At 41.0% G+C, this 15,387-nt stretch overlaps 1 protein-coding gene across 11 annotated transcripts; it reads right to left on the bottom strand.

The window, feature by feature from the left end:
- Window positions 1–1,760: 1,760 nt before the first annotated feature.
- On the bottom strand, window positions 1,761–12,961 carry tpm1 (tropomyosin 1 (alpha)). 11 transcript variants are annotated; one of them, XM_005470724.3, is made up of 10 exons: window positions 12,684–12,959; window positions 12,179–12,304; window positions 8,370–8,503; window positions 7,995–8,112; window positions 7,620–7,690; window positions 6,787–6,862; window positions 6,526–6,588; window positions 6,346–6,415; window positions 5,630–5,708; window positions 3,803–4,628 (listed from the first exon to the last, which is right to left on the bottom strand). In XM_005470724.3, exons 1-10 carry the CDS (start codon window positions 12,795–12,797, stop codon window positions 4,625–4,627), a joined length of 855 nt encoding a protein of 284 aa, XP_005470781.1. In that variant the 5' UTR covers window positions 12,798–12,959; the 3' UTR covers window positions 3,803–4,624. The 11 variants fall into 11 exon arrangements, with proteins under 11 accessions (XP_003440475.1, XP_019217164.1, XP_003440472.1 ...); XM_025909366.1 differs by lacking the exons at window positions 6,787–6,862; window positions 12,179–12,304 and adding exons at window positions 7,318–7,393; window positions 11,876–12,001 and having other exon boundaries at window positions 12,684–12,958; XM_003440426.5 differs by lacking the exon at window positions 12,179–12,304 and adding an exon at window positions 11,876–12,001 and having other exon boundaries at window positions 12,684–12,953.
- Window positions 12,962–15,387: the final 2,426 nt, after the last annotated feature.

The raw sequence follows: 15,387 nt of genomic DNA, 5'->3' as shown, positions 1-15,387 counted from the left end.
CTCTCTCACCCACACACAGACCCTTATCTTTCCACTGCTGCAGCAGCAAAGGAATGTCAGTGGGCTTGCCAGCTATTTAACTGCTGCAAGCACAGTGTTCTGTGCCAACATAAACTAGTGACTAATATATTCATCGTACTGTACGTGCATTTAGTACATGAAAGTTAATTTTATTTTTCAACTTTAACTTCATTGATATCTATCAAGTAAAGTGAAATACTTTGCATACTATATAGTACACTCACCAGCCACTTTGTTAGGTACTTATGTTCAACTGCTTAACACAAAAAGTTAAGTCACATAGCAGCAATTTACCGCAATTAGACATACAGATATGATGAAAAGGCTGCCTGCTTAAGTTCATATCAAGCATCAGAATGGGTAAAGTTTTACAGTGATTTAAGTGACTTTGAACGTGGCATGGTTGTTGGTGCCAGATGTGCTAGTCTGAATATTTCCAAAACTACCGAACTACTGGGGTTTTCCCACACAACTATCTCTAGGGTTTTCCAAAAATGGGCCAAAAATGAGAAAATATCCAGTAAGCTGCAGTTCTCTGAGCGAAAATGCCTTTGTTTATGTCAGAGGTCAGAGGACAATGGCCTGACTAATTTGAGCTGATAGGAAGGCAACAGTAATTCAAATAACTAATTGTTACAGCCAAGGTATGCAGACGAGCATCTCTGAATATACAACACGCTGAATCTCGAAGCAGATGGGCTACAGCAGTAGAAGACCAGATTGGATGCCTTTGCGTCACACAGGCTCACCAAAACTGGACAATAGAAGAGTGGAAAAAATATTACCTGGTCTTGATTTCTGCTGTATTAGAACAACTACATGAAAGCATGAATCTATCCTGCCTTGTATCAGCAGTTCAGTTTTGGGTTGTTGGTGTAATGGTGTGGGGAATATTTTCTTGGCATACTATGGGCTCCTTAATATCAACTGAGCATCATTTAAATGCCGCAATATTGTTGCTGACCATGAACCTCCATTTATGACCACAGTGTGCCCATCTTCTGATGACTGATTCCAGGAGGACAAAGCTCCATGTCACAATATTCAAATAATCTCAAACTGGTTTCTTGAACATGATAATGTACTCAAATGGCATTCACAGTCACCAGATCTCAGTCCAATAGAGCTCCCTTGGGATGGCAGATTCTCATAATGGATGTGCAGCCAATAAATCTGCAGGAACTGTGTGATGCTATCATGGGATCATGGACCAAAATCTCTTAACTGACAACAAATGCTGTTTCCAGCATCTTGTTGAGTCTATGCCACGAAGAATTAAAGCAAAAAAGTATCCAACCCAGTACTAGCACAGTGTAACTATAAAGTGTCCAGTGAGTGTATATCTGATATTTTATTGTAAAATTATTATAGTTTATTAGATCAATTATTTAGAGAGATTTCAGAGGGTAAATGACTGAACAAATACTGTAGCTGTTTTGGGAGAGCTGGAGTGAACCAAAGAAACACATTACAATGCTTTTGAACAGCTGGCAGTCAAACTGAGGCCCGAGGAAAAGAAAAAAGAGAGAGAAGTTTTGAAAATGCTGCAAAATTAATAGATTTATTTACTATTTAGCTATTTGAAAAATGTAATACATTTTACATATGGAAAGATAAAATAAAATCTATTAAATAAGCTTCCTCTTTTCTTTTGCACTGCAATCAAGCTTCATTCAACTACAGGTCACCTCTGATGAACAAAACAAAAAGTCTACGTATGTACCACAAACAAAGTTACAAAACTTTCAAAACATGCTTTTATTTATATTTATATTTTTTACATTTTAGATATGATGACACTTGAATCATCTACATTAAAACAATTCTAGAACAGAGCACTACCGGTACACCAAAAATTGTACTATACAGACAAAATGAAAAAATTTTGAACCTTGGTTTTAAACAACAACAACAAAAAGGGCTGAAATCTTGTGCCATTTCTTTAACATTACAGTAGCACCAGTATACATATTGACAGTCACTGTCAGGGTATACATACACTTGTGATGACTTTCATGTGTATATTCACTGGGGTGTAATGACTCTTCTTTAACACAGTTTGTTGTATGCATAATGCTGAGGTTTTACTAAGTGCAAAATTTCTCCACTTTGTCCTTTGGTATTTGCATGATCAAGGCAGAATGCTACGTACCAGATCAGCTTAAATGCAGTTGTAGAAAACAATCTTGTAACCAATGGTACTTGGTCAATGGTCATTTCACCAGATGACTTGTCAAAAAAAAAATATCAAGGATTGCGAAAGGCAAAGATAAAAACTGGCTTGCGAAAACAACCGTGTTTCTCAGTTTAGGCTTCATGAGAGGGAATGGTTAAGCGTTACTTCCCCTTTGAGTTCTGCTGAAGGCAGGACGATGCAATAAGAATAGCATCTGGCTGTTTGTTCTCCACCATTGGCAAGGTACGAGAAGAAGGGGTTTATGGTAAGCAAGGTGCAAATACATAAAGCCAAAACCACAGTGTATGTGTGTGTGAGGGGCAAGGGGAGGGGTCAGACGGTGCTTTCACAAATTATTCAGTTCCATTAGAGTCTGGTCCAGCATCTGGTGCATTTCGAGGTTCTCTTCTTTAGCTTGTGATACTTTCTCTGTTAGAACAATGAAAATGAAAACATTTTAATGTCACACAAGCGCACACAAGTGAGTCAGCTGGTTAGCTTGTATTAATAATCAAGCTGGCTACATTGTTCAGGTCAGTCGGTAAATCTGAGTGCTTTTTAACCCGACCTGCACAGCACTGACAGCAAACAAGAGAAACACACAGAATAGCAAGCAGTCATGCAGATTACAAATACACTGCAACTGATACAGAACACACAGTAACAGTATACAGGTAGATTATTATAGTGTTGGTTATAACAGTTTAGTAATGCCAAACTAAAGGTTAGAAAATTATATATAATTAAAGATAATCCCTGATTTTTACGGTTTCGAATACACTTCCACCAACAGCGACACAGACACATCGAGCAGCACAGGCATCGTACTCGGGCAATGCAAACGGAAGAGCTTTGGATCTTACGCTGGGTCCGATTGTCATACACACACCGAAAGCAAAACCGCAGTGAACGGCTCAAACACATGAACAAGTTAGTCCTCATTCAAGGCCACACGAAGTTCATTAGAGAGAAGGCGGTTTTTCTCAAGTTGATGGTAGTGACGATCTTCGCAGTCAGAAAGCAAGTTGAAAAAACAGAGAGAATAGGAAATCAGAGGAAAACAGGAAGAGAGAAAGTGGAATACCCTTTAACATCTACCTTCTCTAGAAAGGAGCGCCGAGAGATTGGTTTAATCTTTGTAAAAGGTCTAAATAGCCATAATAATAAATGATATTACAAAATGAAGTATTTTGATGGTTCCTGCTTTTTCTTTTTGTCTGCAAGAAGCGAGCCAGGGCTGTGCATAGAATAAGAAACAGAAGTTAGAGCATTGTGACAAAAAAATGGAACCATTTAAGTTGAAAAATGAAGAAACAGAAAAATAAATCATGAACTCAATCACTGCTCTGTCTTGATTATTCACTCGGTTTCCTGTAAGTATCATTAATGTGGCTGCTAAACCTCAGCCAGTCTTTAGGCCAAATTTGGTTTCATGTAAAAAAAACAAAAACAAAAAAAAACCAGTTTAAAGATGTAGCTCAACATTTTTGGCTGTTCAGGTTTTAATTATGAAGTTCCAGATTGCTTTCAGCAGAAAACTGCTCACTCCTGCTAATCTTTATCTCTCATAATTTATGGCAATGACTTTAATAAAAAGACTCAGAATGTGTCATGGTGTATTTATTTAAATATATGACAGGATACCATGTATCATACAAAGCCTGTTTGTCATAATCACTTATGTCAGTCAGTTTCATCCAATATTTCATCGTCAGATGAGGTTCCACAACTCTTACATACTGTTCTGCACGCCAACCATTACTCTACGTTGCCACAGTCTTGCTGATAACAGCCCAACACCAATTACCACCAGCTCGTACATCCTGCCTGCCAATTACTCCCATCACAATACTACATGTTCAAAAGTGCTTGCATGCATCAGTCAACTAGACTCAGCTTTCAGTCAAGTATCTACAGATACTGGAGGTTTCTGTGCTTTCAGTGTTGCTGTGATATTCCTATTATATCAGCTTCACAGAAAAGAAAAGAAAAACTTTGGAGGAAGAAGAAAATGAACATCGACTGAAATCCATAAAACTACACCAAGGAAGAGTGAGGACCTAGTGGTTTGCTGAGATGCGAGAAAAGAAAAAAAAAAGAAAATGATTCAATAACATAACTTAAAATCAAGGCTTCCTGGTTTTATTAGAGCCAGTGAAAAATAAATATGAATGAAAAATAAAAAGGACAGAGAAAAGAGATACAGCTTTACATAGAAGGAAGGACGTTTATTTTTTTTACACAACACAGAAAGATTCTAGGATTCTGTACAAGTGATGGGATGCAAGTAATGTTGACATGAAGACATGAGGAGGAAAGGGAAGCAAAGACAGAGAGGGAAGGGGGAAAAAAATGGAGAAAAGGCTGGAGAGAGCAGAGAGATGCTGCTCAGCCGGCAGGAGGCGTCTTTGATGAGGTGTAAACAATTTATCTGTGTGGAAGAGAAGAAGTAGAGTGAACCTGGGGGGCGCAGGAGGGGGACCTACGGAAATGTAAAATGCCAACCAAAATACACCAGAAACATGGGAGTCACGGCAGGGCACCACAAAAACCACAATGCACAGTGTAAATGCATCCTGTGCATTGAAAAACACTTGCAAACACACACACACACTGAAGAGTTGGGGCAAGTCCTTCCTGTGATTACATCAACACCTTCCTGCTACATCACGAGGCGCAGCGCTCAACTGACAGACAGTTGTGGCTCTCATCTTTACACGCTGGGAATTTTACTTAGGAAAAACTGTGGGCTCGGCCACACTGGTGCTAAGCTATGGCGGCTTCTCCTCACCTGGTATATTGACATAGCAAAGGAGGGTATCATAAACACACGTGTGGGCCTTTCTTCTCAACGGAAGTAGACCATATTAGTAGAAATGGGGACACTACATATAACCATGAGGATCAGCATGTAAACCAGTTTCATTGAAAAAAAAAAAAAATTCTTATTGCAGTTTTTGTCGATCAACAGCTTGCATGCATTGCTTAAGAAGTGAAAATGTCCAAAGAAACTACAATGGGCATTTGAACATAAACTCATAAAAGAATCTAAAAATTAACATGCTGCGTTCTGTTCATGCATGACATGACATCATTCGTTTTTTTCTGTACTCTGAAACGTCAAAGATACTGACACAAAAGGCATACAGTATCATCATAAGGACACAATTAAAGACAGGATTAACTATTACAGGTGCAGCTCAAGTACAGAAGCAACAAACTTCTGTTTTAAGACTTGAAACTTATAGACTATATATAAAAAAGGAATTTTAGTATAGATGAGATGTTTAGTTCTAGTGAGCATGTAAAGTCATAAATGAGGGAGACAAAGGAGGTGAGGCAGTTGATGTGTAGGTAACACAGGTGCAGGCCAGAGGCGAGAGAGGGGGCGTGATGGTGGAAACAAGCAGGTACGGCAAGTAGAAAAATTACATGGAAGTCATGTCGTTGAGGGCGTGGTCCAGCTCCTCGCTGATGGCCTTGTACTTCAGTTTCTGGGCATACAACTCATCTATTGGTGGGCCAGGAGTGAGAGGTGCACGTTGGGGGTGGGGTGGGGGTTGGGTGGGAGGTAGGGTGGTGATTGAAAGGAAGTGAAAGGTGGAGGAGGAACATGACACAAGGAGGTGGAAGGTGAAGCATCCAGACCATTTGCAGGACAGGGAAGGAAAAAAAAAACATGGAGAGAGGACAGAAAGACGAGGGGGAAAAAAGGAAACAAAGTTACACCAGAAAGACAGAGTGGAAGTGCAGCAGATCTAAGGTTAGATTCTTCAGCACCATTAAGAAATGGGCTGTAGTTCACTTGGAATGTGGCGCTTATAAGACTAAGTCAACACCTAAGCCTGATATCGCTGCTTAACTTTAAAACCACCCTTTCCTACCTGGAACTGAAAAAAGCAACCAACTAAATGTAATAGTGAAAGGATAAGAAGTACCAAAATAGAAGTAAGATGCTGTCTGAAAAAAAGAGAAGATGAAGCAGGATAGAGTTCAAAAAGGAATGTGAAAAAGGGACCTAGGAGATTTTTTTAAACACTTACCCAAAACACTTCCAATGATACAATAAACATTGCAAAAATAATCATAGTAGCATTCTGGGTTTGGAGGCAGAAAAGCAAGCAAACAAAAACCCCCAAAAAGCGTACCTTCCAGGTCATCAATGGTCTTCTCAAGCTTGGCTACTGATCTCTCAGCGAACTCAGCACGAGTCTCAGCCTGCATTACAGAGACAGATTCAGAAGTCAGTCCAACACTTGATGTGGAAACTCGTGTAATTTATCCTGGTGTGAGCCTAAAACACCAGATGGGGCATTGTGAAACTGTACCTCCTTCAGCTTGTCAGTGAGGACCTTGATCTCCTCCTCATACTTGTCCTCCTTCTGTGAGTACTGTGGGTCGAAAACAACAACAGCGATAAGGAATCGCAAACGTGTGCGTAGAGTTAAATATTTTCACTGCATTTATAGAAATGAGGTTTTTTTTTAAAAAACAGAAGTGAAGAGGCTCTTCTGCGCCCCATCCATCAAGTCTGCAGGGGAGCTGCAAGGGTTTGACAGCATGCAGTCACCCGGAAGGGTGGCACTTACCTTCTCAGCCTGTGCCTCCAGTGACTTCAGGTTGTTGGTCACAGTTTTCAACTCTTCCTCAAGCTCAGAGCATTTGCTGGTGTTTTAGGGGATAAAGTTGCCAAGGACGAGTAGGAAAAAGGAGGGAGACGACGATGGACAGATCCAGAGATAGACACAAATAAAAAGGTGGAGGGAAAAAGAAGGAAAGAGGGGGAGAGGAAACAAAATAATAAATAAAAACTACAGGGTTTTAACAAGGAGGGAACGCCAAGTACCTCAAAAGTGCCTTAACAGAGCAGGAATGTGAGAAAAGGAACGTCAATCTTGAATTCACACACAGTAGCAGTGTGTTTTTTATCTGTTTGGATTGAAATATCAAGCTTTTCTGTGGTGTTATTCTTGCACAGCCCCTGCCATGTTAGGCATGAAACAGTCTAATTACACTTGGAATTAAAGAGCACAATAAAGGAGAGGAGCACGCACAGCAAGCAAAGCAGTGAGAAGAGCCACTCAGAGATACAAGTGTGTTATGCTTTCTGTTTGCAGTACCTGTAAGACTGTGGAGTCTAGTGATTTCATGCTTTGCTCCAAAACCCTTAGCTCATCCTCCACTCTTCGAGCACGCCTGTTAGTGGGTGTGGCGCGCATGTGCAAGCCAAAACCATTCAAACCACGAGGGGCATGCAAATAATCAGCACATACAGTAAGAACACAGGGCACACTGTTCAAATGGAAACAACTACTAGACTTTTAAGTGTTAGCGCTCGAAGCTTCCTGAGTATTTCAATTCCAGCATATGTGCAAGTTTAAGCAAAGATTTTGTGTGTGAAAAAAAAGGCAAAAGGACTTACCCTTCTGACAGCTCGGCGCGCTCCTCTGTACGCTCCAGATCACCCTCAATGATGACCAGTTTACGGGCAACCTTTTGGTGTAGCACAACAAAGTTTTTAGAAACAACAACCACGAAATGACTGTGAGACAGCACTGGGTTACGTCCAGCCCAGAGTGTTTCACCCGCTTACGATTATCCTTACAACTCCAATTCTGGTGAATTATAAACAAGGTTTAAAGGCTACAGGACATATTACAAACCTTTCAGTGAAAATTCAAGTGTTATAACTAGGTTAAAACAAGTTCAACAGAATGAAGAGATCAGGGTTGTTATAACTGAATTAATGTCTGTGGCAGAGCTATCCATTCCAAAGCTAAAGGCTTAAAAAACTCGCCTCCTCATATTTGCGGTCAGCCTCCTCAGCGATGTGTTTGGCCTCTTTCAGCTGGATCTCCTGCAGCTCCATCTTCTCCTCATCCTTCATGGCCCTGTTCTCAATGACCTTCATGCCTCTGTGTGCGGGAACAGTCAAAGAATGTTAAGAATTAAGTGGTGAGACCTGACAGACTTCCTGCAGTTTTCCCTGAGGACCCATATGTGGTTAAACAGTAGTGCTGGCAAGTAAATCTTTAATGTGCTCCTAAGGTGAATGCTTAAATGTTTTCCGATATTAAAAAAAGGGCAGAGGCACTTCTACAAAGGAGTGGAAACATGGTCACATGGCCTGTTTACCTCCCTGTCTGAGCCTGAGCTGCCTCACAAAACTCACCTCTCACTCTCATCAGCAGCCTTCTCAGCCTCCTCCAGCTTGGTCAGAGCAGTGGCCAGACGCTCCTGAGCACGATCCAACTCCTCCTCAACCAGCTGGATACGTCTGTTAAGGGAAGCGACCTCTCCCTCAGCCTAAGGAAAGAAGAAACGACATGTCGGGAGATTGTTTTTGCGGGGATGCTCAACAAATCAGTCACATATAGCACAACAAGAAAGTCGGTCCAAAGAAAGCAATCAGTGAATGTCTTTGTTTACTAGAGTAGGTGTCTCCACCATTGTTGTTATGCCCACTGAGAGAGTGTAATCGTGGTTGTTCTGAAGTGTTATCTGTGAGCCACCTGTTGGGAAAAGCCCTCCCACCAGGCCTGCTCCTCATTGACTATGTATAATGATAATTTCCCCAAACTAACATAAGGCTGAATGCCTCGCCTCATTACTGAGCTCCCCTGAGAGGACATTAACAAGGCTCAAGTCAAAAGGGCCTGGCACAATTAATGAATTCTGAAAATGACTGCTTGCATTGTACAGCTACAAAGTAGGCTCCCTGGGGTTTGAAACATTTAAGTGTAATTTATCTGGTCATCAGTGTAAGCTATGGGGTCTGTGTTAAATGAGGTGGTATCTTTGCAGAAAAGCTGATATACATGAGTACACATTGAAAAAAAAGGTGGGTCTTTTTATGATTATTCAAACGTGTAGCTACTTCTGCTTTCTGACACTGCTCAGCAGGGATCAAGACCTGCACTGGTGTCACTGAAAAGCGGATACATTCAGCAGAAGCCTGCACACGAGGCAAAAGTCTTTTCAGAAGCTTTCCCCTGCAGCCTTAGGTTAAAGTGTGCAGCGCTGGGCCAGAGTGCACTGGATATTTTTAAAGCATGATGAGGAAGTTTCTAATGACCTATAAACCCATTAGTGGTCACTACTATTTCTAATACATTATAGTTTGTCAACATAAATTACAAGCTGTTACACTAAGCCTGAGATTAACTGTGACTGCTGCAAGCCTGTGCACTAAGATTTATTTCCCTTATAGATAGCTGCCGCTATGTTCTGTTGCTCGTTGCTGTGAAACTATATTGTCCTTATAAGGGCAAGTCAAAGAGCATAAGCTGACAGAGCACACTGGCACCTTCAAATGTTGCCACAGTAGTAGTTTCCTGGTTGCTGAAAATACTTTATTCAAATGTTTGGCCTAGTCCTGGTTGGGCTGGAGCAATGAATGAAAGGATCGCAATATATATATATATATATAAATATATATATATATAAACAGTCAGGTTTACCGGAAAAGGAGATGCAAGTGAACTCGTTTAAGGAGATGAGACAATACAATGACACAATGTGCCACAGTTGCTGCTGAGCCAACAGGGCATCAGCGGCCTAACGTTGCCAATTAGAGGCGCTTATCCAGGAGCAGCAGGCTATCAAAGCTTCATCTGAGACTTGCGGTGGCACACGGAGAGCCAAGTAAAAGCTCAGCTTCCAGCACTGGGATGGGTCAAGAGCAATCCCGCTATCTCACTGTGTATCAATTCAAACTATGGCCCTACATGAACTCTACACAAGTGCACAGGAAATGATACAGAGAGAGAGAGACAAAAAGGAGGCAATTGTGCGCTCGCAGGTATGCTCTAAGCGCGGTAAACATGCTTACTTGGTCCCTGGCTTTCCTGTGCGCAAGCAACTCCTTCTGTAATCTCTCGGCTCTGTCTTCAGCACCGTCTGCCTGCTCTTGTAAGGATTTGATCTTTCGTTTCACTGCATCCAGCGATGTCACTCCTGCCATTGTTTATGTACCGTTGTATATATTTAGATATATAATATAAAAAACAGGACTACACTTTTGCGCTGCAGCACAGTTTCCGAGAATTTCACCAGGAACGAGGTGACGTCCTTGGTTGTGCAGAGCGCTGCGTGAAGAGAGGCGAAAGAGTGCGCAAGCTTTCTGGAGACGCACTGTGTAGTGAATGTATTTACCAGGAAGTACGGTGATTTCAAAAGAAGCATGAAAAAATAACCGGTATTCTGCGGGGTTGTGCAAAACTTTAGACCGCGATAACATGCTGCACTACCACTGTAAAATAATAAAATGTAATAAAATTTCAAAGATACAAAATACCAATGCCGTTTAATGACGTGAACACACCCAGACCCACACACAACGGAGCGTACTCGTAGCGTACATACTGTGCTACAGCCCCCTCTGCGGGTCAGCCGCGAGCAGTACATACGTGGCAGTGAAATGTTTTGGAGAGTGCAGGACATTCAATAAGTCTTCACTGGCTACAGTAATTACAGGCTGCCTCTGAAACTTTGCAGATATCACGGAACAACCAATCCTAAAATATGTAAGGGAAAAACAAGTCCATAAAACACAAGTAGTAGTTAAAGTTACTCCAACAACCCACAAACTATCTGGTAAATATCTTTTTTTTGGAGGGGGGGGGCACACCACAATATGCTTTCTATAGGGAATGAAATGTCCAATCAAATACAAGCAGGGAAGACTCAATTGACTTTTGACCCACTTTGGCCTAACCAGCCACCCACCCCCTACTTTGAGATCCAATTAAAGGATTATTGCAGCTTGTTTCCCCTCTGCAACCGGATTCGTCTGATTGAGTTTTATAAGCAAACGTCTCTATCTGTCGAACTTGATGTTGGCCGTCACCTCTTGTCATTCAGGGGACTCCTGTCGTAAAAACCTATCTTTATGAGGACATTAAGATGACAAAATCTGAATTCTTTACATAATTTATTTTATTTATTTATTTTTGTCACGCATTTATTACCAAGGGGAGAAAACATTGGGGCAACAAAACAAAGTTTTCTTCTTCTTCTTTTTTAAGAACTGTTTATTCAATTGAAAAAAATGCTGCAGCTTTCTTTTCCTTTCTTTTTTCTTTTTTAATTTGTGTGCTGCCCAAGACTTTTTGATAGGGAACCGTTTTTCCTTTGGTCAGCAAAGAGCGCAGCACGCAGATGTGAGCTCTATCTTGACCATATAAAGCAGTGGGCTATATTTATCTAGGCGCTTGAGCTTTTTGGGAAGGCTGTGCGTTCAGTCTGCTTGACTTACCGCTCTGAAAAGACCTAAAAGGCGGAGATCACGGTCCACAAACACGAGAGATTGTTACAAATTTGCACAGAAATACCGACGAGGCTCCAGGGGAGGATGAACTGAATTTAAAAATAGATGTCTTGAAAGTGCTACATTTGAACAATTAAACCGACTTTCTTTGGACTGACTTGTGATTGTGCGTGTGACAATTCAAGAAGCGACAGTTCCAACTACGGGTCTAAATGGTTGATTAAAAACAAACAAACAAACAAATAAATAAAAGTTTGTAGTGTATCAGCTTTTCAGGATGGGTAGTGGGGAAAAACCCATCCACAGACTGGAGCAGTGGTGGTGAACTGTCGCTTCCCTCGGAGGTGGCAGAATGAAAATGTGGGGTAGCGTGTAGGAATGGTGCCATTGTAAATCCCTTCCTTACTTACATCGGTGGCTTTCTTCTCAGCCAGCTCAAGTTTCTCCTGGGCATCTTTAAGAGCCTCAGAGTACTTGTCCAACTCATCCTCAGTTCCCTTCAGTTTCTTCTGCAGAGCTACCAAATCGTCCTCAAGCTGAGTTTCAGTGCAGGACAGTTTCAGGGGTGATCAGCGGAGGGTCGGAGTTGCGTGAGCGCGCACAGGCGCAAAAGCGCATACACACAGAGAAGAGAGAGAGACAGGGGACAGCACACGGGAAAGAAAGAGACAGGAGAAAAGTTAGGGAAGCCCATGCACTTCAGGATCAGATACCTTGGTGGCGACCTCCTCAGCAGTCAGCAGCTTTTCTTCAGCTTTTTGGAACTCCTCAAGCACTTTATCTCTTTCGTCCTCAGTTATACGCAATTTCTTTTCCATCTCTCTTATATCGTCATCTAACTTCACATGCATATGAACAAATTATACAGTTAAACAGAATATAACAGAAACATGCAGTTTTCAACGATCAAGCGACATTTCTCTTAAATTTACTTAATCAAAATGATTTCTGGGTGATATAGTTTATGGATTACATCAACAGTCGCTAAAACAGTGGAGAGGATGATTTTTTTTTATCACTCTTCAAAAATGACATTAAAAATGCAAAAAAAATGTTTAAAGGATGTTTTATTTTTAATTTTAATCCTTAACTGGGATTGTCCATGAAAATAATTAATCCGTTTTAAGGAGGCGGTCCATTTAAACTGGTATTCCTGCATTTTTACCGCATCTTTCGGGTTTTCCCACAAAAGGAAGAAGGAAAAAAAAATCAGCCGACCTGTTTGCTTCTGTCCTCTGCTGCTTTCTTGTCTGACTCGGCCTGCTCAGCTCTGTCCAAGGCATTCTCCTTGTCGAGCTTGAGCATCTGCATCTTCTTCTTAATGGCATCCATGGCTGCTTAGTGTTGTTCGGCGGCACCGACAAAAACGTCCAACGGAAAACCAAGGAGAGAGTGGGAGAGGGGCTGGGGCGTCTGTGCCTAACTGAACGCTAAGCTGGAGTGCAGGCTCTGCCTGACTTTGCACTGTCAAATATGTACTTTCAAGGTGGTGGTGGTGGGGGAGTGACTGGATTCCTTTGGACATCCAATACTTTTTGGGAGGAGGCGTGTGTGGGTGCTCCGGCGTTTTTTTAAGGATCTGCTTGGCCATTCGTTGCTCCCATACATTTGAGACGCCTTTATATGGGGTGTGACGAGTATGCTCCCACGGAAAGGGTTCCTGCCATTTAATGTCAGAGAAGATGCAGAAAAAGACTGTTTACGTTTGCGTTAACGCCCCGGTCACATATTTAAAAGCAACATGCAGCCTCTGTCTCTGAATTGAGTGGCCTCTGAGTTTGCTCACTTTCCCAAAGTTTCTGAAAGTTGGCATATGTTTAATTTGCAAGGAAATTATGTTTTCTGGTCTTATTTCACAGTGGCAGTGCCTTCCTGTTTTCTCTTCTTGCCCTGGAAAAGCTGGGAGAGGGACCAGAGCCAGCTGCAGAACAAGCTTTTGTCACCGTGTAGTCTCTGGTAGCTCTTTATCTCTGCCTGAGTGTGTTTGGGTGGCTGGGTGGTTGGGTGAGTGTAAGTTCCCTTGGAATATGCTGTAGTGGCTCTCTGTGATAAGAGATGCTTTTGGTTAGCCAAGCAAGCCCTAGAGGCATTGTTCACAGTCTAGGGGGCTCAACAGAGGGAAGTGTTTACCTGATAATGTATCGGATATCCCTCCTGTAAACTGTTGATGTGTCATTTGTCTGGCATCACAGCATCCTGGCAGCTTTGTACTTCAATAAGAGCAGCTAAGTCACTGATTGGCTTGTGATTTGTGAAATGTTTACTGTTTTAAAAACTAACGAAGAAGAAAATTTCACATCATATTGCATGTTAATTACTAGCCTTACTAAAATTAAGCAATTATTCGATGCAATTATAACAATATGCCTAACAGAAATGATATCAAGTAATGATCCCTCTGCAGTAACTTAGTGAAAAGTCAAAGCACACTACTACGGTGACTGAGGACACTCCAAGTGTCTTTTAGTCTTCTCAAGGATATTTTTAGGATCGCCTTCTCTTCCATGCACCTGCCTTAGTCTGTAATATGGATCCAAGACACGGTGCCAAGAGTGGAAGGTCTAAAGGCATTAGATATGTCTCTTAAAATAATCCCTGTCTTGCTCAGGCTTTGGCCTGTTTTATAGAATATTGTTGCTATGCTTGGCAGACTGAATAAAAGAAATAATTACATAATAAGAAGCAAATTATGATTTTTACAGTGCCAGAGAAAGATGAAACTTCTTATCCTATTGATTTATTTGTCTCCTTCCAATTGAGCCATTAGTGATTTTTTTTTTAAGATTTGACTGTCATGAGCCCTAAAAGAAAAAGCATTTTGCTAATCTGGAGACAGCCTTTGTTTTCTAATTATTAATGGCAGTGAAAGACACTGTTTACAGAGTTTGTGTCTAACTGCTCTTCTCTCACACTTTTTAAAAATCAAAGCTCTGGAAAGCTTTTCTCTATAAATAAGGAAGTCTGGGAGGTTGCTGCATACAGAGGTCTTTCCTGAGTCTTGCATGATTGACTTAGTAAATTAAGCCACTTCATTTATTTAATGCTTTAAGTGTTCTGTCCTTTTTTTGTTTGCTTGTTGCCATATTGTGCACGTTTATTGTGCATGTTTCTGGTTACACTACCTATGCACAGTTTGCCATTTATGTTTTCAGTAATGTATAATTTATAGTGCACTGCTGGTTGTTCTTGATTTGGAATTCCATATTCATTATCTTGAACAGGATTTCCAGTTAAATGGCATGCTAGAGTTCCTGTAGCACCCCTGGAATGAAAATAAGCTCCTTTTATCATGTTTTACTGTAAATCGTTGGCACATTAAGAATGTCCCAGGGCCTAATATGTTTATTTTGAATGAAATCCAGATATTAGTGAAAACCTGCCGAGCTCCAAGTTGCATTCCACTGGAAGATTAAAGGTACTCTCACATAGGAGCCAAGCTGAAGGTAACACTTAAGTTTTCTTTCATTTTTACAAATGAGAAGGCAATAACAAACTCTTTCAATATTTGAAGCTTAAGGCATTTAAGAAAGCCACCACATGCAAAAAGTGTTTTTTTTTTTCAAGGCTGCCGAATAAAAAAAAAGAAAGAAAGAGAAAAGATCTAGACATGTAATTTTGAGCTCTTTGAAAGAAAAGAAAAAACTCGGTCTCCGAAGCCCATTAAAGCTGCCAACCTTAAATAAGTCTAAGCCTACGTCCTACAATATGCAGCATTGAAGCTGGGATTTAAAGATAAATGCTTTCTTGGGACTTACTTGTTGGAACATTATAAATAACTTCACTCTTATTATGCAGTCTTCTCCCACAAAGCTTTGCCGCATCAGTAAAGAATTTATTGTGTTGAAAACAGTAAACACTCATTTAAAGGCCACGAATATTCTTAACAATTATCCTTAGAGGTGGAAACAACTGAGGGAACACA

Source organism: Oreochromis niloticus, linkage group LG7, assembly GCF_001858045.2.
Source record: "Oreochromis niloticus isolate F11D_XX linkage group LG7, O_niloticus_UMD_NMBU, whole genome shotgun sequence".
NCBI lineage: Eukaryota > Metazoa > Chordata > Actinopteri > Cichliformes > Cichlidae > Oreochromis > Oreochromis niloticus.
This window is presented reverse-complemented; position numbering and strand designations above follow the sequence as displayed.